Here is a 27,411-nt window from a genome sequence, read left to right as displayed (position 1 = left end):
TATCATTAAGAGCCCACAGTGCGGGAACAACTGCCCCTCGCGCCCCTCTAATCTTCACCATTGTTCTTAGATATAGGTTTTTGTTCGTAGGTTTATGAAGAATGTAGCTGTAATTTGATTTTATATAATTACAAGTCAGTGATCAAACAGGTGTCTGGGTGTTCGGTGTCCAAGGATGCAATTAACCAATACAGAAGGAGAAAAATACAATTATCGAATTTGTTTATGTAGACAATACACACACTGCATAGATGTAGAGACATGACTTAGGATATGACTAGACAATAGTAAGCGTAATCCGGTCCCGGAAACCTACTATAGCGGCTGGGGATACGTCGGGGTGACCCCCCGACTATTCCAATACTGGTTGCAGATCTCCACGCTTAAAGGTGACGAAGGAAAGCTTGGGAGGGAGACCGGCAGTCAGTAGGTAAGCCAAGGCCCTTCAGGGCTGTTGCGCAAAGGATTATTATTATTATTGACTAATATGGTTAAACCATATTGACCGTGGTGCCTGACCGTCAACCTCCAACTTTGGAGACCGGACGCAATGCGCACCCTGGTTAGATTGTTTGACTTCTCACCAGCACTGACGAGAAAGAATTTCCTGTTATCGCATTGGAAACCCGAAGGACAGGTATCTTTCCAGGCGGTTGTCAGCTCTGGCTGCAATTTGCGCACTACAGGAGAACCTCTTTCGTCCCGGTATAATTGACCGCAGGTCCCGGTCCGCGACCCGGCGGTTGTGAAACACTGGATTAGAGAAATAGTAACTATTGTTGAGATGTAGAACAGAAGAGGAGGTGAATTAATTTATTCCAGCGTAATTAATGGAGCAAGTTATTTGGTACTTGTGGGGGAAAGCAGACGAGGAGATCGACTGATATGAAGTTAAGATTCTAGTCGGGGTAGGCAATAGACATTGAGACATGAATCTTATTGTAGTACCATGTTCTATATAACTGGGTTAGTGTGGACGCCAATTCTTGTCCGGGCCACTGATTTCTTCACATAAGGTGTTCCGATATGCGAGGGAAGTTCAATTTTTCGTGCCGTTGTGTGATGAGAATTGTGTATCCGATAAGACGAAGCCTCACCACTTCTGTACGCTGTTTCCATTAGCAATTCCATCCATCGCAATTTATTAAAAGGAAATATGCAAGAAAACCTGCTTGAATGAAAAATTCATTAAGAATGTGTTTTTGTCGCACAAGCATTGTTTCCTCCATTATTGTTTCACGCGCAGGACGCCACCTGCCGGGAGGGCTTCCTCCGAGCCTAGAGTATTGTTCCGACTCGCTCTGAAGTGGAAGGTGAGATTCTTACCTAATTGGATTCTGTTTGGAGAATTCAGGGTGTCATGGGGACAGGAAACAGGAAGGGAGACGCCCCCTCCCCTCTTACACATTTTAAGCCCCGATCGAATTGCTTCCTTCTTCTTTTTTCGCAGGCAGCATTCTTTAATCCCTGCTCGCGATGCTGCTGCACTCTGGCGGGTGAAGGAGTAATTAAGTTGGGGAAAGCGTCTCCTCGACCGGCGTTTCGCGAGTTCCGGGGAAGTCCTCTCATCGCAAGGATGTTCGTTTGAGGGGAGGACAAGACAGACGTGAAGGGCTCTCCAGAAAAATTGTTGATGCTAGTCTGTCGCTGTGATAACTACGAGTCCCCTCTTCTCCGCTTTCAAATATTTAGGCCGTTCTGAAAGGAAGACGAAAGCCTTCTAAATATCTCCCACGCACTTAATTTTTTTCATATGCATATACGAGGGACGTTTGTTTATAAGGGACAAATCATAAGGTGAATGAAATCTTTGACACGATGAGGAAAATAATCGATCAAGAGAGAAGAAATTGGCAAGAAATAAGAATTTCAAAAATATGAAGACGAAAATGAGATAAAATAAAAAAGAAAGAGATGGACGAACACTAGGAGAAATGAAATTATACCAAAAGACAACTGTTTCGCTACGTTTCCTTATCTATACCCGTTTCTTACCAGCAGACTATTTTCCATATTTCATTTTACGTCGTTTTAATTATATTTTCCTGCCTACCTCCGTTGCGGAGTTGTTAGCACAGCGTGCCACGACGCCAGGGGTCCCAGGTTCGAATGCCGGTCTACGCATGGGCGTTCTTTGTGCCATTTCATTAATTTTATCACACCATCATTCATTCTCATCTTCGCGATTCGCCAAAAATGGCAGAAACGTGAAGCAAAATCAACCAACTCATTCAATCAATCTGCCACTTTTTGGCTAATCGCGAAGACTATGATGAAATGGTGGTTACATGAAATTGATGAAGGAAATTTTACTAACCCTCAGCCCGACTCGAACCTGGAACCTCTGTAGCGAGTTCGGCAGTAGACTGCTAACTTGCTCGGCTGCCGAAAGTACTAACCACGGTATTGCAAACTTACTTAATCTCTCGATCCGTATAGGCTAGATAATTGAAAAACAATATTTTTTGTACTTTTGGTCAATATTTTAACTAAAATAACAGGCTATAGTAATTAAGAGTTTTGTCTGGCTCTTGTCTTCAGCTATACCCAGTGGTGGCGATTAGGGGCCGTGGGGGCAGTTGCTTTGTTACCCTCCCTTCACTTTTTGCCAATTTTGCCCCACAGTATGGCCCCTTAGTACTAAACTTTATCTACCAAGAGAAGTAAACTGCCCTTGTCCACCATGTTTTGGCACCCAACCGCCGCTACTGGCTATACGTCTTTCTACTTCGCGGCTTCGTATATCAGAAATTAGGCTACGCTTGCAAACGTTGAATTGGCATTTATCTGATAATGAAGATAACAATGCAAGAGACACGTGCTACATTTCTCACTTCTCCTCTAATGTGTAATTAACGGAAGTCGAACCGCAACGCCACTCACGTGTGTAATCCGCAACGTTTCAGTACTACATCGACAGGAGCAATCAATGCTAATTTCATATCTTGCACAAGAATAGAAATTTTATCGAACTTTTGCTTCGTATCACGTTTCAGGCATGTTAATTGACAGTTCTGGAAATATTTACTTGATCTAATAAGTCGCAACTGAAATCGATCAGGAATTTTGTATATTTCATTTAAGATTCGCGCATTGGATGAAATTTGGCAGCTGGTTTCAAACTTTATGAAATCAACGGTCCAAAGTAGACATGCTCTGTACCTGCAAAATGTCCATTTGAGTAATTCAATACGAATATTTTTATAGAATATATGTAAAAAAAACTTACACCTTGGCACCATGCTGCAATATATGCGATGAGGTGCGAGGGGGGTGGGGTACGAATATATTTCATAAGTAATGAACCCTAGAAAACTAACGTGGAAAATCAGGAACGCTAAAACTAAGGCATAGTGACGACCTTACTCCTTTGCTTTATAGGAAGAGTTTTATTGGCAATTAAAATTAGCTAAAAACATAAATAGTTTCTGATAGTATTAGTAATAAACATAAAAGTTTTGACATGATTTAACTTTATATTTGCATTTAAAAGAGCAATTTGTTTGGTATTCTCCACATATTGTTTTGGAACAATGGCTGAAAAATATTTTTGTCATCCTCTTTTCCTTTCATTGTTATCACAGGTTATTCGAATGTTTGATAGATGGATGCTGTGCCATGAGCTGTCTACAGCAGCAAAATCACATTTTTAGTTTTGATTTGCATAACGCAATTGATTTCTTCCTTGTCGCAACAAACGTAGATGTTGCAAATTTGCTTACTTTAAAGCTATCGCTTCGTTAGAACGACTACGCAGAGAAAATAATATCAAATCGAGTGGACCCCAATTCAACCCAGACAGTATCACTGCCTCCACAGTTCAAGACCAATGGAAGGTACTGTGAGTTCCAAGCACATCATGTGGTAAAATACATTGTTATATTTACGCGTCGTCATTTTGACGAAGCCTTAGCTTTCTAGGGTTAATTTACTTTTACTGGTTCCAAGTCACTAATTGCGTCAATTTTAGTCCATTAAATGAAGAAAAGCAATAATCTAGAAGGACGAATCAAGAAAAGTGCTCATTAAAGATTAAAAAATTGTGTCTTTCAGTAATAGGATAGTAGTAGCACTAGAGCAACTGGGAAGGCGGTCGTCTGCTACCTTCGCGCAGAGCGTTGCCACATCCGCGGCCGAGTGGATATGCGATGTATTTCGCACGCACCGCAATGAAACGATGAACAAGATCTTTGAGCCAAAATTAAAAAAAAAGAAATTTCGTTTGACATTAAGCGAACAAATCGAAGCATTTTTGTCTCCATAGATACTACAATTATAAACATACAAATGAAATCGCAAAACAGAAATGAATAGGATAAGAATGCGGCAACTGAACATACATACCTGCAATTTTACTCAGATTCAGAAGATTCACTTTCACCCTCAGTGTCTTCGGAGTCGGAGTCCTGCAGGTTGATAACGAAGGGCTCCATGATGCTGTATCGAGAGATTTCACGGTGATAATCCTCTTCTTGCAGACGTTCTGCATGTTGCACACATTTATCCCAAGCAGAAACCGACACGTTCGCTACAGCCTCGTGCGTCAACTTTTCGACATCATCCATTTTAAAAGTGCTGTTCTTTTCTGCAACGTAAGATTTCACTTGCGCCCAGATTAATTCGATGGGGTTGTATTGGCAATGGTACGGGGGCAGACGCACAACTTGGTGGCCGAATCCTCTTGCAAGTGTATCCACTTCGTATGATTTCGACGTCGGCTTGTGATTCCTGACCAAAAGTAACAGCTCTGCTCTGGTTTGCGAAGATGCGTGGGGAATATTGTGTTTTTCCAGCCACGATATTATTTCTGCTTTCCTGGTATTTGTTGTTGGGGCCTTATTTAACTCTACAGAATGTACGCTGGCATTATCCATAACTATAGTGGAATTTGGAGGAAGGTTCGGAATTAATTTTTCTTCAAACCACTGCTTAAAAACAGCACCAGTCATTTCGTTGTGGTAATCGGTAGATGTGCTTTTCGATTTTGCTCTGAAAATCAATTTGCAATCGGGAAGGAAGCCGGTGTTTGCAGAGCCTACAGGAACTTTTAGGCCACCCGTACCATCGTTCATTTGCCAACATGTTTTTCGTGTGTGGTTCTGGTTAACCCATGTTTCATCGAGGTAGAAAACAAGTGATTTTCCTTCTTGTTTGATGCAATGAATCTTTCGCAAGAATGCAGCTCTCGCAGCTACGATGTCCGTCCTTTCCATTAACATCTTCCGTCCATCATTGCATTTTCTATATTTAAACCCCATGCTCTTTAGAATACGCAGCATAGACCATCGGCTGCCAACAAATTTACATTCCGCCTTCATTTTCTTTGCGAGTTTCAATGATGTAGGAAATTCACCATTTCTGTACATGTTCAAAACTTCCCTGCGTAATATGCTCTTATCGAAATCATCAATATCGGTAACAGGCTTTTCGCGGCGAGGATTTTTGCCTGGTGATCGAAATACAGCACTCCCACTTGCACGAACAGATTTTTTCCCCTCGCTCACAATTCTCTGCACTGAACGCAAACTTACCCCGCACGCCGCGGCAGTCCTTTCTTGAGGTCTGGCAACATGGCACTCAGCTTCGCCCTCCACAATCGTTTTCTGCTCGGCCTCGATTTTAAAGTAATTGTACACGTTGTACACGATCTCACGTGCTTGCTTGTGTAAAACACAACGCTTCCTATTCTCAGCTTCCATTGTGCACACGGATATACCAAATATTGCTACTCCAATAGCCACAACCAAAACAGTAAATCACAGCGTTCAAAACTCCGCGCGCGGAAAGACAGTTGCAGATTCGACCGTACTGGCTCCAAGTCAGCGTTGCCAGCCTCGCACGGGAAACAAAGGCTGCTCACTGAATTTATTCTGTAGGCTACTGGAAAGGGTAGTAGAATTTCACGCTTCTCAGACATTTTATTATTTGCGTTTGTAATAATAATAATAATAATAACAAAATAAGGAATAATAACACCAAACACTTATTTCGCTGTTATGGTTCTGTTTACCAGAAAATATTTAGGTCGAAATGAATTCTTGGACTGTTACACGTATATTATTTTCTAATAAGTGCTGTAACTTTCCAGTTCTTCGTTGTACGGTTGTACTTTCCATTTTTAATTCAATACATTACAGAATTACTGGGAACGATTTCTTTGTTTAGCGTTCTTATTAAGCGTATGGATGACTATGGCAATAGGTATGGCAATAACACTAATATAATACAGATACATTGTTATTGTTACCCGTATTGATATAGCAATTTTACATATATAATAATACGTACAACAATAACTCAAACATAACTGTATGACATGATGGTTGCCGTTATAAAACATTGCATAAGATCGTGGTGGCTTGAACCCAATCTATTCAGTATCAACTTTAAATATTTTGTTTTTTGATTTCATGTTTTCAGTCCACTTTATGCACAGTAAGGCTAATCGGGACTGGACCTACAGTTTAAAGTGGGTTCCGAACCACAGTGTCATGAACCTCAACCGGGTATCGAACCCGGGACCACTTGATTGCAAGGCAACGACGCTACCACTCCGCCATGGGGGAGGCCCTTTAGATATCGTGTTTGCCTCACGGACCAGATAAAAGGCAAAACGTTCTCTGCAATTATCTCTGCAGGTTTTCACGCGTTTTACTTTCCGTCCCAATTACCCACACCTTTTCCTATTTCGATACAAACAGCTGTCCCTTGCCTCACCGACAATTAGTGTTGCCCACGGGACGAGACGGGACAGGCTTTTAAAAATTCGAGACGAGACGAGATTGACCATGTGTCATAAGACAAACGAATATTTTCGAGACGAGACAGCATTTCCACGAGGCTCCACGAGACGAGACAGGCCAAAGTCTCGTCTCGTGGGCAACACTACCGACAATGTAGACTTTGAATTTGCACTATTTATTTGTTTGGAATGAGTTGCAAGGGAATAGGTACATAATGCTTGGATTGCTGTCCCTAGTTGTGGTGGTTACATTTTACGGATGGTTTCAGTACTTATAGCTAGGGTTGGCAACGCTGCCTTTTCTTGCTACTGCGCACCCACTTTCCACCCGCCTTCCCAGATGCTCTCAAGTCTAGTAATTATGACATGATCTTAAGGGGGGCACCTTTGTCTGGATTTGCCAGTAAGACTTGGGGGGGGGGGCGTTTACCCACTGTACCCCTCGAGAATTATGTCGAATTTTCTTTTAATCGACAGATTTCAATGTTTTACGTAATGTAAAAGTGGTTCCAGCTTTAGGAAAGCATAAATAACGGAGATATTTGATGCCAAAAATGGCCCACGTAAGTTAAAACCTGCAATTCAGAGTATTTTCGCCGCTTTTTGTTAGTAAAAACTGTTTGTATGCACACTAAAGTAGCGAAAGAACACGTCGAAAATAACTATCAGGACCAAACCTAACAATCCTAACCTAACTATACGTAAAATTATAGCTGCTGTTGTGGAAAGTCGTTTCTGGTTCTATATTCACAGTTGTAATGCGATTAAGCCTTGTTTCCATATTAAAAACACTAAGTTGCTGACCAAGGCAGTTTATTAAGATAAAAAACACTTAACAGGTAACGTTTCAACCCTGTATCAGGGTCTTCCTCAGACGAAGAACTAAACTAAAATGATGAAATATAATACACACAGAAAGATTACATACACATAGCAGGGTTACTAGCCACACAACAACAAAAAGTAGTAACCCTGCTATGTGTATGTAATCTTTCTGTGTGTATTATATTTCATCATTTTAGTTTAATTCTTCGTCTGAGGAAGACCCTGATACAGGGTTGAAACGTTACCTGTTAAGTGTTTTTTTATCTTAATAAACTGCCTTGGTCAGCAACTTAGTGCTTTTATATTCACAGCCTTGGGGCTGTTCTGCTGCACGGTAGAGTAAGACGCTAAGGTAACAGACGTACTTTACTTCACAAGAACACATTTCCGAGAGTTAAAATCAACTGAAAACTTGCATGAACAACAAAAATCTTCATAAACCATGCAAAATATTTAACATTTTCCAGGTGGTACAGAGGGTCAAGGGTACCGAACTTGGACTAGTTGTGTGGTACTTTCTCATCAGTTAGTTTACGCCTCACACAATACTCGTTACCTTAAATGTTGGTAGACGTTTGTTTCCACAAGGGACTGCGCAGAGCAGACAAAATAAGAAATGAACGAGCGACTTGAGGAACAACGTCTTAGAGCAATATCTGCTGCTGCTATTATCCTTAAAATTGCCAAAGTTAAAGGTTTAAGAAGAAATGGAGAAGCATGGGCTAAAATCTGGCTGGAAAGAAAATAATTGTAATCAAATGATACTCAACATGCTTTTTAATTAACACTGGTATGTATTCATATATGAGATTCGCATGATTTATTGATAAAAGAAAGATTTTGTTCAACTAAATATGTCAAACATTTAATACACTGATAGTAATAAGATATTCATTATCGGCTTATTTACATGTGTCGTGTGCAAATTTTTGTGAAATTCATTTTTTGAAATGGTTACGGCACTCTAAGTTTCTGAGCAGGACTGGTCAATGGGAGGGTAATTACTATATTTTCTTAGTTTCAAAACCATCACTCCACTTGTTCTAAACGTTACAAAGTTTCAGAGTTTAGAATGGGAAATGTGATTATTCGAAACGAAACGTTTTAGAAAGAGGGTTTTTGAAGTAGGCGAAATAGTTTATCCACGCGAGTACTAGTGAAACAGATTTCAAAGATACGTAATATCAAGGCAAATCTAAAGTTAAGGTTCGTTCTGGATTGCAGTGCTGTAGAAGTAAGAGTAACGATATTAATCCACATAATCTGTATTTGATTACCAACAGTTGGCAACAAAGACGCCGATAAACAGAGAGTGTATTGCAGCTGCTTCCTCGCTCTTTCCTTTGGTGAAAGTCATTGAGCGGTTGCAAGGGGAGAAACGCTTGATGGGGTGGAAACCAAAACAAGTTGGGGTGGAAACTAATAGAGCCATTACAGAAACCAAGAGAAAACCACTGGTACTCTCGTTGAAGGAGCGATTCTGTTCCCTTGCATACCGTACCGTACTGTGATCTTCACTTCTGGCATTCTGAGTGTATTTTATTTCAATAATACCGATAGAAATACGTTAATTAGCAGCAGAAATACAAGTCTGTTCTTTCCTCGGCAGATCGTGTATCTCAGGAAATAATTTAACTACAATTGCAATAGTTGATGGACAAGGAAAACTATCAAATGCAAGCTTTGGTGTGGCTTCAGACTGTTGTGCATCTTTCACCACTTATACTATGATAAAAAAAAAAGACATTCTTAGTGATGAGACGTCGATTTAATAAACGTGAACGTAAGATGATTGTAAGTTCCACATGAAATTAAACAACATAATGAACACAAATATTTCACAGGAGCTTTCTGCCTCTGGTAACTCGCCCGATTTCGCTCAATGGTTTTCTTTGGCATTATACTCTCGTACAGTCACGGACATTGCCGGCTTGTAATGAATACATTGAATTTCAATTGAGTCGTTACAAGCTGCAAGTGTCCGTGACTATACAAGGGAGAGTTAAATGAAAGCCTTGATTTGTTTTTGTTTCTTATCTAGTAGATTTCCGTATGTAGGGTTGCACAAGTTTTCTGCATTTAACACAGACCTATTGCTGATCTACATCTATTTTCAACTTTGAATTAGTGCCTCTATACCTTAAGAAGAATAAGTCTTTGGGGTCCACGTGCAGCCACTTATGAGCCACCACGAAAGTCTTTCCACCCACACTCAGAGAACTAAATGCATCATATCGATTGATGCACCAGAATGCATCGATTGATGCACTAAAGTATGTTTTATGGCTTCTTCAAAGAATCAGATTCATATTTGATGCATTTGGGTGCATTTTTGTATGTCGTGAAAGAAACACCAAAGTACAAAATTTGATTCAAGTGAGGACTTATTACAGTCGAGATGCACTTCAATGCATCAGTTGATGCGTTTTGATGCATCAGTTAATGCGTTTTGATGTACCTTGATGCACCAGAATGCATCTTTTTCGATGATGCACTTAAACGTTTCGTCTCAGCTACATAAACACTGTAGCTCAGACCAAACGTTTAAGTGCATCATCCAAAAATATTCAGGAAGGTGCATCAAGGAACATCAACTGATGCATTGAATTGCATCTCGACTGAAATAAATCCTCACTTGAATCAAATTATTAGGGAGACAAATTTATAGTAAATAAAAACTGAGGAGAGTCTAAATAATAAAATGTTAGATCAGCGGTATATACCAGCGGTGGAAAAAAAATGGCACACACTTTTTCATTATGAGAGGAAACAACATACAAAATACCTATAAATTGATAAACTACTTCATTTTTATATACTGTACCCATACACAAGTACTTAGCTGTCCAACCAAAAAGAAAACATCAACACAAAATCACTTCATTTCTAAATTGCATATCTCGGGTGATTTATTCATTGTATGTATTTAAAGGATATCCTTGCTGTCCAACAAATAAAATAATCACTACTGCACATACACAAACACATGTTGAAATTCACATGATGATAAACAAAATTCATTCATGACTGAACACAAATGTCATCATTGTTTCCCTCGATGTGCGGGAACAGACTAATCTTATCGCTGCTACAGCTAGCAAGTTCAATGAAACTGGAAGTTGAGTAGACATTCGGGGGAAGAAAGGAATGCAGCTTGGCAGGGAGCGAAGTTTTCGAACTGAGATTATGTGCATGGGAAATCCCAATTTCCAGCATCTTCCTGATGTGATCGAAGATAAAACGTTCTTCAGCTGCAAGTTGTAGGAAACGTTAGGCAAACGTTTTGTTACAAATCGACAGTTTGCGCGAAAAACCTCGATTCCCGGATTTTCAGTGTTTTCTACTTAATTTGATGATATTTCACGGTTATTTCCAAAAAAGCGTTCATTTCGTGGAAAAGCACACATTTCGCATTATTTTGCGAATAAAACTCATGCATATTTCATCATTGGGGGTGTAGTTACGTGCATAATGTTCAAAATTGTATCTTTTTTCACATTTCGCGATTTCGCGCATCTCGAAAATTCAATGTCCCTACAAATTATGCACTTTGGTGTTTCTCTCACGACATACAAAAATACATTCAAATGCATCAAATGTGAATCTGATTCTTTGATTGATTGATTAAGTGATTTAGTTTATTTTACTTCGCATTTTGTGCCTCTTGGCTAATTTGGGAAGATGGGGATGAGTGATGAAATTGATGAATGGACATTCACAAACAACCAAGCCCGAGCGTTATTCGAACCCGGCACCCTTGGCGTCGCAGCGCGATGTGCTAACCACTGGGCTACAGGGTCCGGCTCTGATTCTTTGAAGAAGCCATAAGACACACTTTAATGCATCAATCGATGCATTCTGGTGCATCAATCGATGCATTCTGGTGCATCAATCGATATGATGCATTTAGTTTTCTGTGTGCATCTGCCTGTGAACTGAGGCATTGTCGAACTTTCTCCTTCATAATAAACTTGCTGGTGTGGTAATCATGCATAGAGATATTGAATTTTCATTTACCGAAAAATTTCTGTAAATTTTAAGCTGACAAAGCAAGAAATTACTCCTCTCCAAATGGCGTTTTGAAACTCACTTGATTAGTGTTGTAGCCTTGAGGTCGTTTTGCAAATAACAGTTGAAACCTCATGTAAATTTGAGCTGTATACAATCGCCCTATAATTTTTATTGGACTTCTAGATTTTCATTTGACTCGTGTAATAGTGATCAACACAATGCAATCTGGAAAGAGGAATAATTTTATATCGTGAATTCGAATTGCCCATCTGTAGCACATATACCTAGGTATAATGTTCCATAAATGCAGCTCCAACTTGTATACGGGTTAATCGTGTAGCTTTTATTAACGTTGTACATGATCCATCAACACTTGAAAATTATTCCAAACAGGCCGATTTTGTAGAAACCATACGTGCAGCCAAAAGCAAATGCAACAATTATTGGATCCGTTTTAACAAATTGATCAATGTTAGCGCAGGAGAGACACACGTGGATTAATGCACCTGGAACAAAATTAGCCGTCGGCGGATCCCGATGCATCATTCACCTTAGTGCAGGGCAGACAGGATAGTAATTACTCTGATCAGCGCGGATCAAATGCTGGGAGCTCCTATTGGCCGAATAATCCGATCCATGATTGTGAGCATCAACTGTGGAAACTCATCTTCTAAGTAGATTAGAATTCCTCTGCACTGACGGCTGATTGACGGTCGTCGCATTTGTATTGGGAGAGAGAGAATGAGAAGGAAAGAGGGAAACAGAGAAATATGGAGAACAGAAGGTGAAAGAGGCAGAAAGGGACAAAGTGTGAAGAGAAGGAAAGATATAAAGAGAGCAGAAGAGAAGAAAAGGAAGAAAAGAAACAAGTTTATGAAGAAAAAGGTATAAAGGGGAGAGAGAGAAAAGAAGTGATTCATGAAGAATTGAGAGAAGGGATGAAGAAAAGAGACAAAATAAGGAAAGGGACAGAGGAAGATAAGGAAAGATGATTGGGAGAAAAAGAAAGGGACAGGGAGAGGATGATACGAGGCAGATAGAGAGCTCAAGATGGCGCAAGAGGGAGAAGGAAGGGAGAAAAGAGAATGAAAAGGACAGATAATAAGAGTGAGAGAATGAAGTGTGGATAGTGAAAGGCAAGATTGAAGAGAAGTAACGCAGTGAGAGAGAAAATACAATAGGAGGAAGCTAGGAGCAGAGAAAGACAGAAAAAGACAAAGAACAAAGATACATAGAGAGATGATGAAGAAGAAAGTCGGTAAGATTGAAATAGGAAGAGAGATATTTTCAATCATCAGAAGAGAGAGATACGTAGTGTAATTGGAAGGAAGAGGGGTGTGTAAAGAATGAGAGAGAGAGAACTAAATTTTGCAAATTAAGGAAATATTCTTTTGAAAGCCAAGGACATGCGGATCAAGATTTATAAAAATTTGCACTATAAAAATAAACTGTCTTGACAGGAAGAGTTTTTTGAGGGGAATCACATAAATGTAATGTACCCCCTAAATGTCATACGAACATGATTTTTTTTTTACTAATAAGGCATTAAATTAGTTCAGTACAATTAGACAGAATTGTGAAATTTGTTTGTCCTGAACTTATTCTGGAAATCCTTGGAAATCACATCCAAAAAGGTATAGTTTTCTTATTTTGTCCAGGTTTGGTCCAAAAATTGTCTAATGTGCCGGCGGCCTACATTTATTTAGCTATATAGTTTATCTTGTTTGCTGGAGAGGATGGTAAGTGGTCGGGGTGATAGGGGACTTTCGCTCCCCTACATACACTTGAGGTGGCGAATGAGTGGTTTACTTGAATTCTTCATAGATGGCGAATAAGTGGTTTACTTGAATTCTTCATAGATGGCGAATGAGTGGTTTACTTGAATTCTTCATAGATGGCGAATAAGTGTTTTACTTGAATTCTTCATAGATGGCGAATGAGTGGTTTACTTGAATTCTTCATAGATGGCGAATGAGTGGTTTACTTGAATTCTTCATAGATGGTAAATGAGTCGTTTACATCTGAAAGTACATGAAGAATTTTGCTCAACCAGATTTATGGCGGGTTAAATTATTTAGCTAACAGCTGTTGTATTTCTAATACGCGTCTACCACAGCGCTAAGTGTCCGGTTCTTTCCTGGATTTATCGTTGTGTGACCAGACACATAGAAGTCGCCTGCTCTCCCTCCCTCCTTCTCTATCTCTCCCGTTTCTATCACCCATTCTCTCTCCCTCTCTTAGTACTTGTCCCATTCTCTTTATATCCTACTCTCTATATCTCTCGCTTCAATTCTCTGTCCTTCCCTGGCTCTTCTTTATCTCGTTTTTATCTTCTGCGCGTTCTCTCTCTCTTACTATCTTCTTCCATTTTATCTATGTCTTTCTCGCTCCAATTCTCTCGGTTTCCCTGGCTCCTCCCTCTCTCTTTAAACTTAAGCCGATGCAGAATTTTGGAAGATTAAATACCACTAAAATACCAGCAGAATACTGAAAATTTACCAACAACCCACCAAGAACCTAAACAATGAATCAAAAAAAAAAAATGCATCATAAAACCAGTCATTTGTGGTTGGTTCTAAGTGAAGAGACACGAACTGCAATTATGTTCAGCATCCTGTTTAGGGAAAAACAACTTTCCTCAACTTCCGAAACTTGCTAATGATGAGGCAATTCCCTATCAAGAACCGAGTAGAAACAATTGCGCAGAACAGGTCTAAATCGGTTTTAACCATTGGATGAATGCTAAGCCTGTGCAGGGAACTCGGCTCAGGTAATGGAGGAAAGCTTAGACGGTTGAGGGGCAGCACTGATGCTTACGCAAACGTTGAAACCACCAGCACTGGCGTAGCCAGAATTGGCTCACGGGCCCGACCCCCTCTCGAAACTTTTCCACATTACAATAAATGTTTACAGAATCAAAAGTAGCTGCATTTTGCGGGTGCCCAAATTTGAAAATAATATTAACTCTTGTTGAACAGCTCTTTTGTTGATGTTAAGCTAGGAAATTGAACTGAAGAGTCTCACATATGTATGTGCTTCATATGTAAATACCTTAATTTTCATAATCGTGAAATAACGTATCTTACGTGATTTCTTAGTGCTTCTCGCGAAATTTAATACATTTTATGCATATTCTCTGAAAACAACTAAAATGGTAACTTTTCTTCAAGAAGTATCTTACTAATAGGCTACTTTAGTAACAATTTATGTACGTACTTAGCGACGTTTACAATACAAGTTTTAATTTCAGTTCTCATATCTTCCCTTAGCAATTTGCCAACATTCGCTAATGAATTATAGAATCGTATTTTGAGTGAAGCCCTTTGGAAGTTTAGAAGAATTTAGGAAACAAAAGCTGTCCTTTATGATTTTATCAGGTATGAAAAGTCGTCCTTAACTTTGTTTAGAAAATACAAAATATTAACTATGCCTTCACTATACATTTATGAAACGGCATTTTATGCGTATGTAACACACATGCATAAACACCAGAAATAAACAACTTGCTACTAAACCTAATTTCACCATACTAACGCTAGTTCAAGAAGGACCCGAACAGATGGTGCAAAAATATTAAATCCTCTACCAAGACCAGTGAAAAATATGGCAAGGTTCAAAACCAAATCGAGAAAACTATTATTAAATTGGAAATATTCCGTCATAAATGAATACTTATCTTGTAAATTACAGATGCTTTGTTTTGTAATGAAAAAGTAAACTGCACTGAACACTCCCAAAACTAATGTATATAGTTTATATGGAGTATTAAATTCTACTATTTTGAAATCTTATGTTTTATAAGTATGAAGAAAATACTTGGGCCTCCCCGATGACGTAGTGGTAACGCCATAGCCTTTCTGTACATAAAGTGGACATAAAAACTAACTACACTCGTAATAAACGGTATTTTCCAAGTTGTGCAATTGAATAAATGCAACAATTAGTGAAATCCCATTGGAAAGATTATAAATTAGAATGCAATCATATCTAGTTATATTTACGTACATATACAGACACATCACAAGTATTAAAGAAGGTTTTATTTTATACCAATTATGTAAACTCTCATCTGCCAACATTGAAAGACTTCCTGTCCATTGAGTGTACGGCGAATGTTCCTGGTGCATAATGTATCAGATTTTGAAGAAAATTTCGTAGTCGGGGAGCTACCGCAAATGAATCGCAATTATGAGATGACAGGTTGTAAGTGCTCTCTTGATCAGGCAATTAATTGCAGCGTAAAGGAGTGGGCGACGTTTTCATCGCAAATACCCTCGCATAATTGGTTAATTAGTTAGAGGCCATTCCATGCTGCCCCGTGCTTGACTCATGCGTGTTGTGCTGAAATTAGCTACTATTATTATTAAGTGGCTGTTTCCAGGTGAATATGTGTTCATTCCTAATTTCACTTGAAGTCCTCTTATACGCCAGGGTACAATAGGAAGAAGCTGGGTTATTCACACGCAAAGTAGTTTATTATAACAAAGGTAAGCGTGAGTTTTTCAGTAGAGACGCTAAAGTGTGGTCCATCCCCACAGAAAATTATACACCCTGACTACACCAATTTTTCAGAAAAAATAAAAAATTGCAAACGGAAGCTGAAAAATACTAGTGTCGAAGAGAAGTTCGCAAAGAAAATCTCATTCTTTAGTTTCTTTATAAATCAGTACGAATTAATGATAGACTGGACCTACAGTTGAAAGTGCGTAATGTGAGGTTTAAAAATTTACATAGTCCTGTGTAAGACCACAATGACAAAACTATCCCTGTGTACAAATATTACTTATTTATTTTCAACACAACAAGCAAATGCCCAAATACAGTGTTCTACATTGTCTGGTTTGAGTTTTTATATTGACATGACTTTCAATAACAAGAAACATTATTGAAATCAAGACGATATACATAACCAAGAAAACGTAAAGCTTACACAGTGAAGAAAATATTACATAATAAGGTCAAGATTAAAAATATATTTTCTTTAAATATCTTGAAATAATATAAGAAGAAAAGTAATGCAAACAAAGTTAAATTGAAGGGAGGGATATACAATTCCAGGTATACATATAACCTATTTGTACCGAACTTCAAATAATGTAATATACAGCAGGGTAACTTATAGTGAATCTGGTCACAGTGTGAATAGAGCCACCTTTAAAATTCTCTCTCCCTACACAAAACCAAACGAACTGAAGCAAGTGTTTCCATCTGGCAGTGACGTTTGGAACTTCTGGGATCTGTTGAACGTACTAACTATCCTAGTGTATTTGAAGCTGCCGAAAATATAATTACTGGAAGTCAATGGTGTCGTTACAACCCAGAAGTGTCCTTGGCTGTATGAATTATTGGCTCCGGGAATTATGCGTGGATTCTGCTTGAATTTTTCTCCGGAGACCTGAAAAATTGCAACTTTTGTTAATCCAAATGCCATTGAATTTATACATATTTATAAATGCATTGAGACAAGTTTTTTACAGTTTAGCTATTATATTTATCGGGGAAGGAAAGGAAAGTTACGTTAAAGATAAAACAGAATTCTCTCAATCCGTTTACTTTGTTACTGTTCTTTGCAGAACAATATCTGACAGACGGAAGACAAGATATGTTGAAGATGATTAGGTAAATTTTAGTCTGTTACAATTAACAATTTTCGTAGATTAGAATATGAACCGTAACATTTGTGACTTTTGTTTGTAGATGTGTGAAGTGGCAAATGTAAACTCCGTACTTTATATTAAATATTTTAAATATATATACCGTTTAATTTAATTGAATTAGAATTTTGGATGCATTGGAATCAGACACACACTTTATATTATTAATACATTTGTGTGTGGGTGGTGAGAGGCGGTAATAACATAAGTTCAAATAGAAATAAACATGTGCTTGTAGCCTTGAATTTTTGGAAAATTCGCCTTCAAAACTGGGAATTATACTTGAATTTTATCATAGCCTTAGAGTAGCCACCTTGGTATGGCTTTTATCACTCCGCACGTGTGAATTTGTGCACGGTTTGTGTTGGTTTCATTAAATCATAGCTGCCCTGCGGGAATTCAGTGAAAAATAATCAAGAGATGGAGGAAATTCTGCTAATGATCAAACTCGCCTGGATTTGTAGATTTTTACCCCCACGCGCAAGTCACTCGCCTCCCACGCGTTCATACCGGGAGTCAAGGTCGCAGAACTCTATTCATACTGCTGCGTTAGTTTAGGCCTACCAGTCATCATCTACCCTTTGTGTAGGCGAGGAAAAGCTAATTCGTTTACCGTTGAATCAATCGTGATGCTGCATCACCATGGTGACGAGAAATTTCGTTTCGCACACCATTGCCAAAATTAACGAGTGACTGAGTTGATAAGATGCCTCTGCTGTTTCTCACCTTCTTCGCAGAATTGGGTGCAACGAGACGATTTGAACTAAACGCACGGCCATGAAATTAGGCGGGTGGCAGAAGTTCGCGCTATTGCCATGTCGGAACACAACCACGTGTGTTCGGAGGTTTAAGAGAATGAGGATCTGTCCGAAAGGTGCACCTAGTAACGTCACCTAGTACAGTTCGAAAGCGCCAAGAACAGAAGCACGCAAGTGCAGAGCTCGCAGTACGGATGGTTGCTGACTAGGTCACGTGATTTTCGCACTCGTTGTTCATTTGTTTAAAATCACGGAGGTAGAAAGCCAGCAGCACAGGTTAAATATACGTTATGGGCCAGCAAGTTGTTGGTTAAAGTTCTTCTAATGTGTGGAAATATATGTGTACGAACATTTGAAAATGCTATGTGATTTCTATGGTGAAAAACAAGTGTTTAAAACGCGGGGAAAACAACGAGTACTCAGTTTTATCTACTGATCTTATTTGGCGCTGCAGTCGAAATACTTCACTTCCAGTCCACGACTTGAAGACCGCACTCCCAGACCATACTCGGAGGATGCTCGCTTCTTCAAATATGGTCTTGCACCTTTCGGACACGGCCTGAAAGATTTCGTTGCACAGCTGTAGATTTGGTCTTTGTAATCCAGGTGGTACAAACTACAGTATTTGCTCGAATGGTCAGGAATAACAACAGTCTACTCCGGAGAGAGGTCGTTCTGACGCTCGAACTAGGCAACGCAGCCCAGTTGACATTGCCTAAAAGTGCGCGGGAACCAGATACTTTTCTCCCGCTCTCGCTTTGCTTTTCCCATACATTGCACCAGCGCAATTCTGTCCAGCCGCCTATTTTCATGGCCGTGCGTTTAGACAAACGTTCGTTCTGGACTGGGTGGCAAGAATGACAACGCCACTCCCCACGATAAAGCCATTATTTTTAAACCTAAAAGTGCAGGCTTTGACTAGCAAGACAAAGAGTTGAAATTTGTTGACGACATTCTTGCACATGCCTGTTGGTTTTCTTACTTTTCGAACCTTCTTCATCGAATAGGATCTCACGAGTTTCCCCAGATTCGGCAATTCAAGTAGCTTTTTCTTTCTGCTGCTGAAACACGGGCATTGCAAGTGCCTCTGTCTTTGTAAATTCCCATTGGACTGCAGAAACAGGTTTTCTGCTCCCCAACACAGACTGCATTCAAGGACAAGACAAGTTTACATGAGCCCAGAAAGTGAAGATTTATCTCACTTGAGGTGCCAGTGATTAAAAAAATGCTGATGAAAAACAATGCCCTAGGTAATTCGAACAGAAGTTTATTCCCCTTGAAATAATCTTTACTGATGTGAAGTTTCTGTTAATTCGAATTTCGGATAATTCGAACTTATTTGTATTTCCTTGGAGTATGAATTAAAAAAAGAGTCCAGTATATTCCGAAGTCGACACGCACGATCTTACATATCTGGGTTCGATAACTCGGGGTAAATGATTTCATGTGGGAATTTTTGTAGCAATTTTCCGTGCATGGAGCGGCTCTGAGGTTCTTCCAGCTTTTAATAAATGGATGTCTGGGGGTGGGTAAAGGTGGCCGGAACGTGGTGCTGATCACATCAGTGGCCGAGACAAGCCCGCTCTAATAAATTTTATTATTATTATTATTATCACCTCCACAAATGGCAGAGATAGTGAATGTGTGGGACACAATTTCAACATCCCCTCATATGCCTTTACGACATGTTGCAATATGCATAGAGTAGCTTTACCTTTACGCACACCAGGCCCGTAGAAGAGGGCTGAAGCCTAGGGCGTCATTTTCATTTTCAGGTTTTATAAATATTTTGTAAATTTTACTTTGTATAATGTGTAATACATAGTTTATAACGACGTATTTTTTTTCCAAACAGAGTGGAATCATTGTAAATTACATTTTTTTCTTCTGAAAACTTCCTGCTTACTGTATTATTTATTTTAAGCTTTCTTTTTATTATTTTACTTGTAGGCTTATATTCAGGTAGCACAAAGTTGTACCTAGGCAGCAATATTAATGTTTTAAAGATGTTCTTCAGACGCTAAGACATAACTGAAATATTTCTAAATATGCTCATTTTTTAAAAATCAAACATGCTAACTAAGAATGTTTAAATATAACCTTTATTAATTTTTAATGAGTTTTTTCTTTGCTTCTTCATTTCAAAATGTATACGATGTATACATACGAGTATCACAAACCATGGCATAAGAAGAAAATGTGAAAGGACGCACACAAAATCTCGGTGCTTGTTAATGTGGGGGAGAGGCAATCCACAATCCTGCCTAGAGTGCCACGCACCCCCACACGCACGCACACACACACACGCACACAAACAGAGAGAGAAAGAGGGAAAATAAATTCACTACTGACATGTTAAGTAGCATGTGCAAAACAGTTCAAGGTGAACAAATAATTTCAGTTTAAAACGTCTGCTAATAAAACATTACAAGCACATAAAATACATTTTTAAAAACAACCATTGAATCTTAAATGTGGCTAATGAGTCTATAAGAAACGCCCCTCTGTCTCAACCCAACGCACGACTCTTTCACCCCCGCGCCCCCCTTCAAAAGACGCAGAAGGGGAATTTGGATTTCGCTATCGAGTGTCTGTTCATGGAATCACGTCTCCGTCATAAATCCCCAATGTACTTTCATTTGAAGGGGCAACGAGATGTTTAATTCGAAACGTCGAGAGGAAGGGACTATAAATTACCTAATAACATCTAGGCATTACAGAAGCTGGCTTCTACTTGCAGAACACTGCCATTTCTACATCACTATGGATTGGAAAGGGGCGGACTATAAGAAGGAGCACCTAAGCCTCAGAGGAATGTGCCTAGAAATATGGGAAAGTTATGCTTGCCGTTGTCACAGTTGATCTATTGTAGGCTATTCAAAATTTGACTTCTTGGAAAATTTACAAAACTACAATGAAATGAACCCACCCCCCGTATCTCCCCCCTTCCCGCTCCATTCGTGGAAGAGAAAACATAAGCGTAGCAAGGGGTGGACGACCCCCCGGGGTCTCGCGTCCAATGGCTCTCTTTATATATATATATATATATATATATATATATATACACACACATACATACATACAGGGTGTCTCATAAGTAATAGCGCAAACTGACACAGGTGGAAGTACACGATAATAAAAGCATAAAAGTAAAAAAGCCTCAGTAAACATAGGTCCGCAAAAGATCCGTTTTCGAGATAATCGCGAATGTGTGGTTACAAGCCGCCACTGACTTCATCGTTTGTAAACGTCGTCCTAGTTGGTAAAATTCTAATAATTTTGTGCGAATGTGTGGTTAGAAGCCGTCACTGATTGCATTTTGTAAACACTGAGTGCTTTACTCCTTGCGCGGTCCGAGGTTAGCTCTTTCTTTACAAGACAGAATATTTCCGAGAGGTGGCGTTGTAATCAAACAGGATGGATACAATACAGATAATTGTACATGCTTGTGACCAATTAAATGAACCGGTAGTGTTCGAAAGCACTTTACCAACTAGGTCGACGTTTACAAACAATGATGTCAGTGGCATCTTGTATTCACACATTCGCGATTATCTCGAAAACGGCTCGTTTGCAGACCCATGTTTACTGAGAGTTTTTTGCTTCTATTATCGTGTACCTTCACCTGTGTTAGTTGGCGCTATTACTTTTGAGACACCCTGTATTTATATATATATATATATAATGTACATGTATATATATGTATGTATGTACATGTACATACACACACACACACACACACACACACAATATACCGGGTGGTCCAAAAGTCCCGGAACGGTCATATATCGTGAGAAATACACATCGAATCTGAAACCGAAAAAAATACGTGTTTAATAAGTGAAAGAAAGCTATTCAATGATATCACACTTGATTCCCCACCCGTGAAACCTTAAATGGAAACCCCCATTTTTTATTATATAATCGGAAAGAGGACTTTATTCCGAGTCCAACGAGCTATCAACCATCCTCCTAGCTCAATTAGGAAAGGATATATGGCGATTTTGAATCCTTGCCAAAAAAAACAACAAAAAAAAACCCAAAAAAAAACAGAAAATTTCATAAAACCCAAAAAATTTCAAAGGGACGCTTTGCCCCTAATTGAGTTAGAGTGAAAGCGATTGCAGATTCAGAATCTGCACGTCAAGACCTGTCAATAGAGCATATGCTAGACCCCCTTTCCACGTTTTTTTTTTGGGGGGGGGGCAAAATTTAAAATCCCCATATCTCCGTTCCTAATTGAGCTAGAAGGATGGTTGATAGCTCGTTGGACTCGGAATGAAGTCATCTTTCCGATTCTACAATACAAAATGGGGTTTCCATTTAAAGTTTCCCAGGTGCCCCCCGCCCCACCCCCAGGGGGCGGGGGTGGGGAATCAAGTGTGATATCATTGAATAGATTTCTTTCACTTATTAAACACGTATTTTTTCGTTTTCCTATTCGATGTGTATTTCTCACGATATGTGACCGTTCCGGGACTTCTGGACCACCCGGTATGTATATATATATATATATATATATATATATATATATATATATATATATATATACACACACACACACACACACACACACATACACACACACACACTTACTGGGTGTCCTAGTTAAAAGTAGCCCGGCTCATTTGTCTGAGCCAAATGACTGCTATATTGCACCAGTAAATTGGAATAGTCCATTGTAACGTTAACCGTGGTAGGTACTCAAGGTCATCAGTACACACACTTCACTTCTTTCATGATCCTTAGCATGTAACTGTCGATCGGAGCCGGGCTACTTTTAACTGGGACACCCTGTAATATATGTGAAACAACTACTAGAAGTGAGAAAAATCTATGGAAAATTATAAATTCTCGTGAAACGTTATAATTTGAATAAACACAAAAAAAATTTAATATTGTAAATATACCGTGTGGCAGCAAACTGATTTTAGAAGCCATGTCGTTGTAAGGTATCAGTAAATGTCGAGTAGAGATTGCGATGTTAGGAGAAAATTGTAGATATTAGCCAAAGAGGTAGAAAGGCGACGTTAAAAAATAGGAATGTAAGCTGAAATGATTGATTTCACTCTTTGAAAATTATCTTGTGAAGTGAAAGTTAGATGTCGCGAGTTATGCATTTAAATTCTATAAACTTTATTGCTGGGCGATTTGCAGTAATGACGGGTGTATTAACTAACCTGAAAAAGTACAAAATTAGTAGTAAAATGAAAACTTGCACAAATTAGAATTTAAGAAAGTACGAATTAGCAAATGAGAATATCAATAAAAACCCTGAGCCAAGTAAATATTTTAATTAATTTTAAACTGAATTGCGTTGATTAATTTTAATATTTGACACGTTTCACTTAGTTTGCTATTTATCTTTCGTAGATTACTTTGCCTCTAATCGTTGATTACATCCACAAGCACTGTTGCTAAAACAAGCAGTTTTTGTTGCTTTGCTTTATTGGGGAGCACATCCCAGGTTTAGATGATGTGTAACTAAAATAGGCTTGATGAACTGATGTTCTTCATCAAGGCAAACTGAGACTCGCAGCGTTGCTAGTTGTATCCAAGTCAGTTTCACCTCTGGCATTTAATAATTTCGAATCTATTTAGTTTGGTTATTTATTATTTATGGTGTTGTAGACTACAAATGTCAGTTGAGTTAATGTTGAGAATTTACTGTTTCTTGACAACAGAGGACATGCTCGCATTTTGTCAATCTATAATCGTAGGCTGATTTACATGCATTTCGAACTTTATGTACTTGTAGTTGTTTCCGCATGTATTGATATACTAATTATAATTTTTTCATCTTCCAGGTGTGTGTCCAGTGTTGTGCAGTAACCATGGAAAGTACGGCGGGGGCCTCTGCCACTGCGAGGGGGGCTGGAAGGGCTACGAGTGTGATATCCCAGAGCATGACTGCGAGGTGCCCGATTGTTCTGGCCACGGTCAGTGTCTTGGAGGCGTCTGCGTCTGTCTTCCAGGGTGGAAGGGATCTTTCTGCGACGAAGGTAGGTGACCACCTTGGTTCATTCTGCATGATTTTGGAATAAGTAATACCGTGTGCACCTCCCGTTAGAGGTTGTGTCTCACTCACCGCACAAGCCTCAGCCAACCTACCCGCCTTCTGATGTCTGCCGAAATGCCTTCGTTGTTAGGCTCTTAGCATAAACAATACATTGTTGGTCAACCCCCAAGAACCTGCAGAGAAGGCGAAAGACGGGGAGGTTGGTTGAATCTTGTGCGATAAGTGAGACCCTTAGAGGTCTGCAAATAGTTGGTAGAGACCAGAAGGAAGAGTATCTAATATCGGTCAATAACATTAGAAAAGAAGCCGTGTCTAGATGATTATTAGAGCTTGTTCTAGGCACTAAACAGTTGGAAAATAGACACAAGAATAGACATTAATATATTTTTATATCAAATTTATTGTCCGCCCAGGATTGCAACAGAATATACTTTCAAATTTGACACGTGATCGCTTTAATTAGCATTTCAGGCTGTATTCACCAATAATCGAAATGCAGTCCAAATAGGCAAATTTAGGCACAATGGAACTTCCATAGAGTGATAGTTATAGCCTGGAGCAAACTTCTGTATTGAAAACCTAACAGTCTGTTTACGGGCACAAAAATAGCATGTAGGGTAAAATTTAGTATGTAACGAACTCTAAGAATATTTTAGAGAAATAACTGGCATGAAATGTTTCGATTTTCTTTGTACAACTGTTCTCCGATATTGTTCACATCATCACGTATGTGATATGCTTCTTCTCGTTGGTAGCAAATTTTAATGAATGCGAGAGCCTTTTCGAACGGGTGCACCATGGTGCTGCTGGAACTGAAACGTAGTCGTTAACGCTTTCCTCCACCTACGTCTACCCTCTGGCTCGGAAATATGTGGATTGAGGCCGCGTATTATGATAGAGAAGGGGAGAAAGCGAGTTGGCGGAGCAAAGCAGGACTTATTTTCGTTCGTTTGCTCCAGATATTCTCGGGACAGAGTGTATGCAACCTTTAAGGCTCGGCTGGACCTTTGGCCGAAGCCGTTCCAGAAATTTCCTCTCCTTTCGAAACCGCTATAATATTCAAAGTGCTGAAAAACCACATCTGAATTCTTTCTAGAGCATTCACGTGATTCTTTGTGATTTGCCTTCGCTGTTGTCTAGATATTCGCAATAGTTTAATAGGTTATCGTACCAACGAGGTTACTAGAACTACCCTCCATCTTGAAAATAGTTCAATACCACACTGCCCCTATTAAAAAATGCTCTATTTATTGATAGTAAGAAGGTGGCGGACGAGTTACTACAGTCGGGCAGAATTAACTTGAGAGAAATGGCCGCTCTGTGAGTGATGCAACTGCGCTCGAATTTGCATGGAGTCGGGGACTTCCTGCTGTAACGGGCCAATGGAAACACTAATGCTCGGGCGCGCGAAATGTTACCAATTGTTGAAAGGACTCACGTGCAATGACTGGTGAAGCAAGCAAAGCGGTAGTGTTTCCAAATTACGGATTAAATGTAAAGAATAAACTGTTTACCAATTTATTGTGTAAGAAAGAATACTTATAATGCTTATAATTTTCTTAGCATGTCCTTTTAATACAGTGATATTTCCATTACACAATGTAATTATTTTTCAAATCTCCCATCTCCCGTTGTCAGCTGATTGCCCGTGATTCTGGTGAGAGTCAAGCGTTCGCTGTAGGTTGGTACTCTTGCAGCGGCGCCGGCAGCCATTTGTCTCAAGTTAATTCTGCTGGACTGTAGGTGCTAAATATATCAGCCAAGTGTTGACTTCTGATGTCATTCTTAGAAGGACTCGAAATATTTTATATTTTTTTCCCAAATAAGTCCTAACTATGAAGCACCATAATAATTCATTTAATAAATAATATGTTAGACCACTGTTATAACTAACACACAAATTAGATGCCTGAAAAAGAATTAAAAACACAATGTAACCTTGTCCTCCCACTGATAAGCTGAACCTTGACCTGAAATATATTTTAAAAGAGAAAAAGGACTATCATTGGTCTAATTGCTCCTGCTGCTGTACCTTGTTTTTAATATTAGGGTGAAAATAGCCTGAGCGCTGACACACTGTGCATGTCTCTACCAGACATCAATTTTGCAACATAGTAGCATTTCTTTAAGACAAACATTATTATGCGAAAGTTATACTTGATAAAGCAACGAGCCAAAATATGTGACAATGATATACGTTAAAATATGTTACTGGCGCTAGAGGGGGAAGATACAACGTGAAATACTACTCTCATTTCCCCATTAGGAGCCGTTTTAGCACGTGTGAGATAATATAAGCACCCGCATTACGAACCAATCATCCAAGCGACGGGGGAATGATTTATGCTTTGACGCTAACGGATACAATTGCTCGCCAGGGAGAAATTACAGAAATAAAATATATGATTTTTTCTCCTGGCGACTCCTGGGCACCATAATTTTTCTCTCCGAGCAATCAAGGTGTCGAATTGGCAACCGATTATTTAAATATCCTCATTGCAACTCTCGGATGGGGCAAGGAACTGGTAAATATTTTGCATTAGTTGTATCTCGATATGAACATTACAATATTTCTCACAGACGACCTCCAATGAATATGTAATATGTACATTATTATCTCTCTAAATTACATGTTGGAAAACAATCTGCTATTGACTTTATGTATGCCCGGCTGTGGATTATATTTGGCCTGTGATTTCTGCACCATTCTTAACAATTTGATTCCACTTACGCATTTAAGAAACAGACAAAGCAGGGTAGAAAATATTTCCTAAATTAGATAACTTTGAAAACAGATCTGAGAACAATGTTAAGGATAATTGTTACAAAAATAGAATACGAAGGAAGTAATAATATATAAGTTATTGTAGAATGAACATCAAGGAAACTAGTGGAGTTAAGTTTTACATTAGGTTGATTAATACGAGCACCAGTGAACTATATTTTAATATATATTGATGTGTCAGAGAGTGAGGATTGTTTGTACCTATGTTTCATTGAATGGAAGTCAATCAATACATTTAGTATTTTCTTAATTATAGTTGATACCTCATCTCTTAAACCCAATAGTCTTAATAATCTTCTAATGGCACTAATTGGATAGAGCAGACTCGATCAAGCTTCGTATACTTGTAGAAGCCAGCCAGCACTCAGTGCGGTGCGATCTTCCCGCCTGCACTCTACACCTCAAGGCCAGTAAGCAGCAGAGGAGTAGGAGAGACGCTTACATGGAGAGGTAAAAAATACTGTGCGCATCCCCCCCCCCTCCCGTTTTCACGGAACCATCTCCTGTCACTTCTGCTATGATTACAATACCACACTGCACTGATGCGTATCAGATGACTGGAAGTTTGCCACTTTTCCTTGAGGTCTTTACTGCATCCGTTTGGTTCTTTTTCATTT

The 27,411-nt window shown here is 39.1% G+C and overlaps 1 protein-coding gene across 6 annotated transcripts in view; it reads left to right on the top strand.

The window, feature by feature from the left end:
- Positions 1-27,411, top strand: part of Ten-a (Teneurin-a transmembrane protein) — an 884,426-nt gene that overhangs the window by 627,909 nt on the left and 229,106 nt on the right. For all 6 annotated transcript variants that reach the window (XM_083119054.1, XM_083119053.1, XM_083119052.1 and 3 more), the window contains one exon: positions 23,798-23,992. In XM_083119054.1, coding sequence (XP_082975180.1) covers positions 23,798-23,992 — 195 coding nt within the window. The remainder of the gene's footprint in view (positions 1-23,797; positions 23,993-27,411) is intronic.

Source organism: Lepisma saccharinum, chromosome 3 (genome assembly GCF_977018435.1).
Source record: "Lepisma saccharinum chromosome 3, izLepSacc3.1, whole genome shotgun sequence".
NCBI lineage: Eukaryota > Metazoa > Arthropoda > Insecta > Zygentoma > Lepismatidae > Lepisma > Lepisma saccharinum.
The sequence above is the reverse complement of the archived record's forward strand: the minus strand, read 5'-3'. Positions and strand labels throughout refer to the sequence as shown.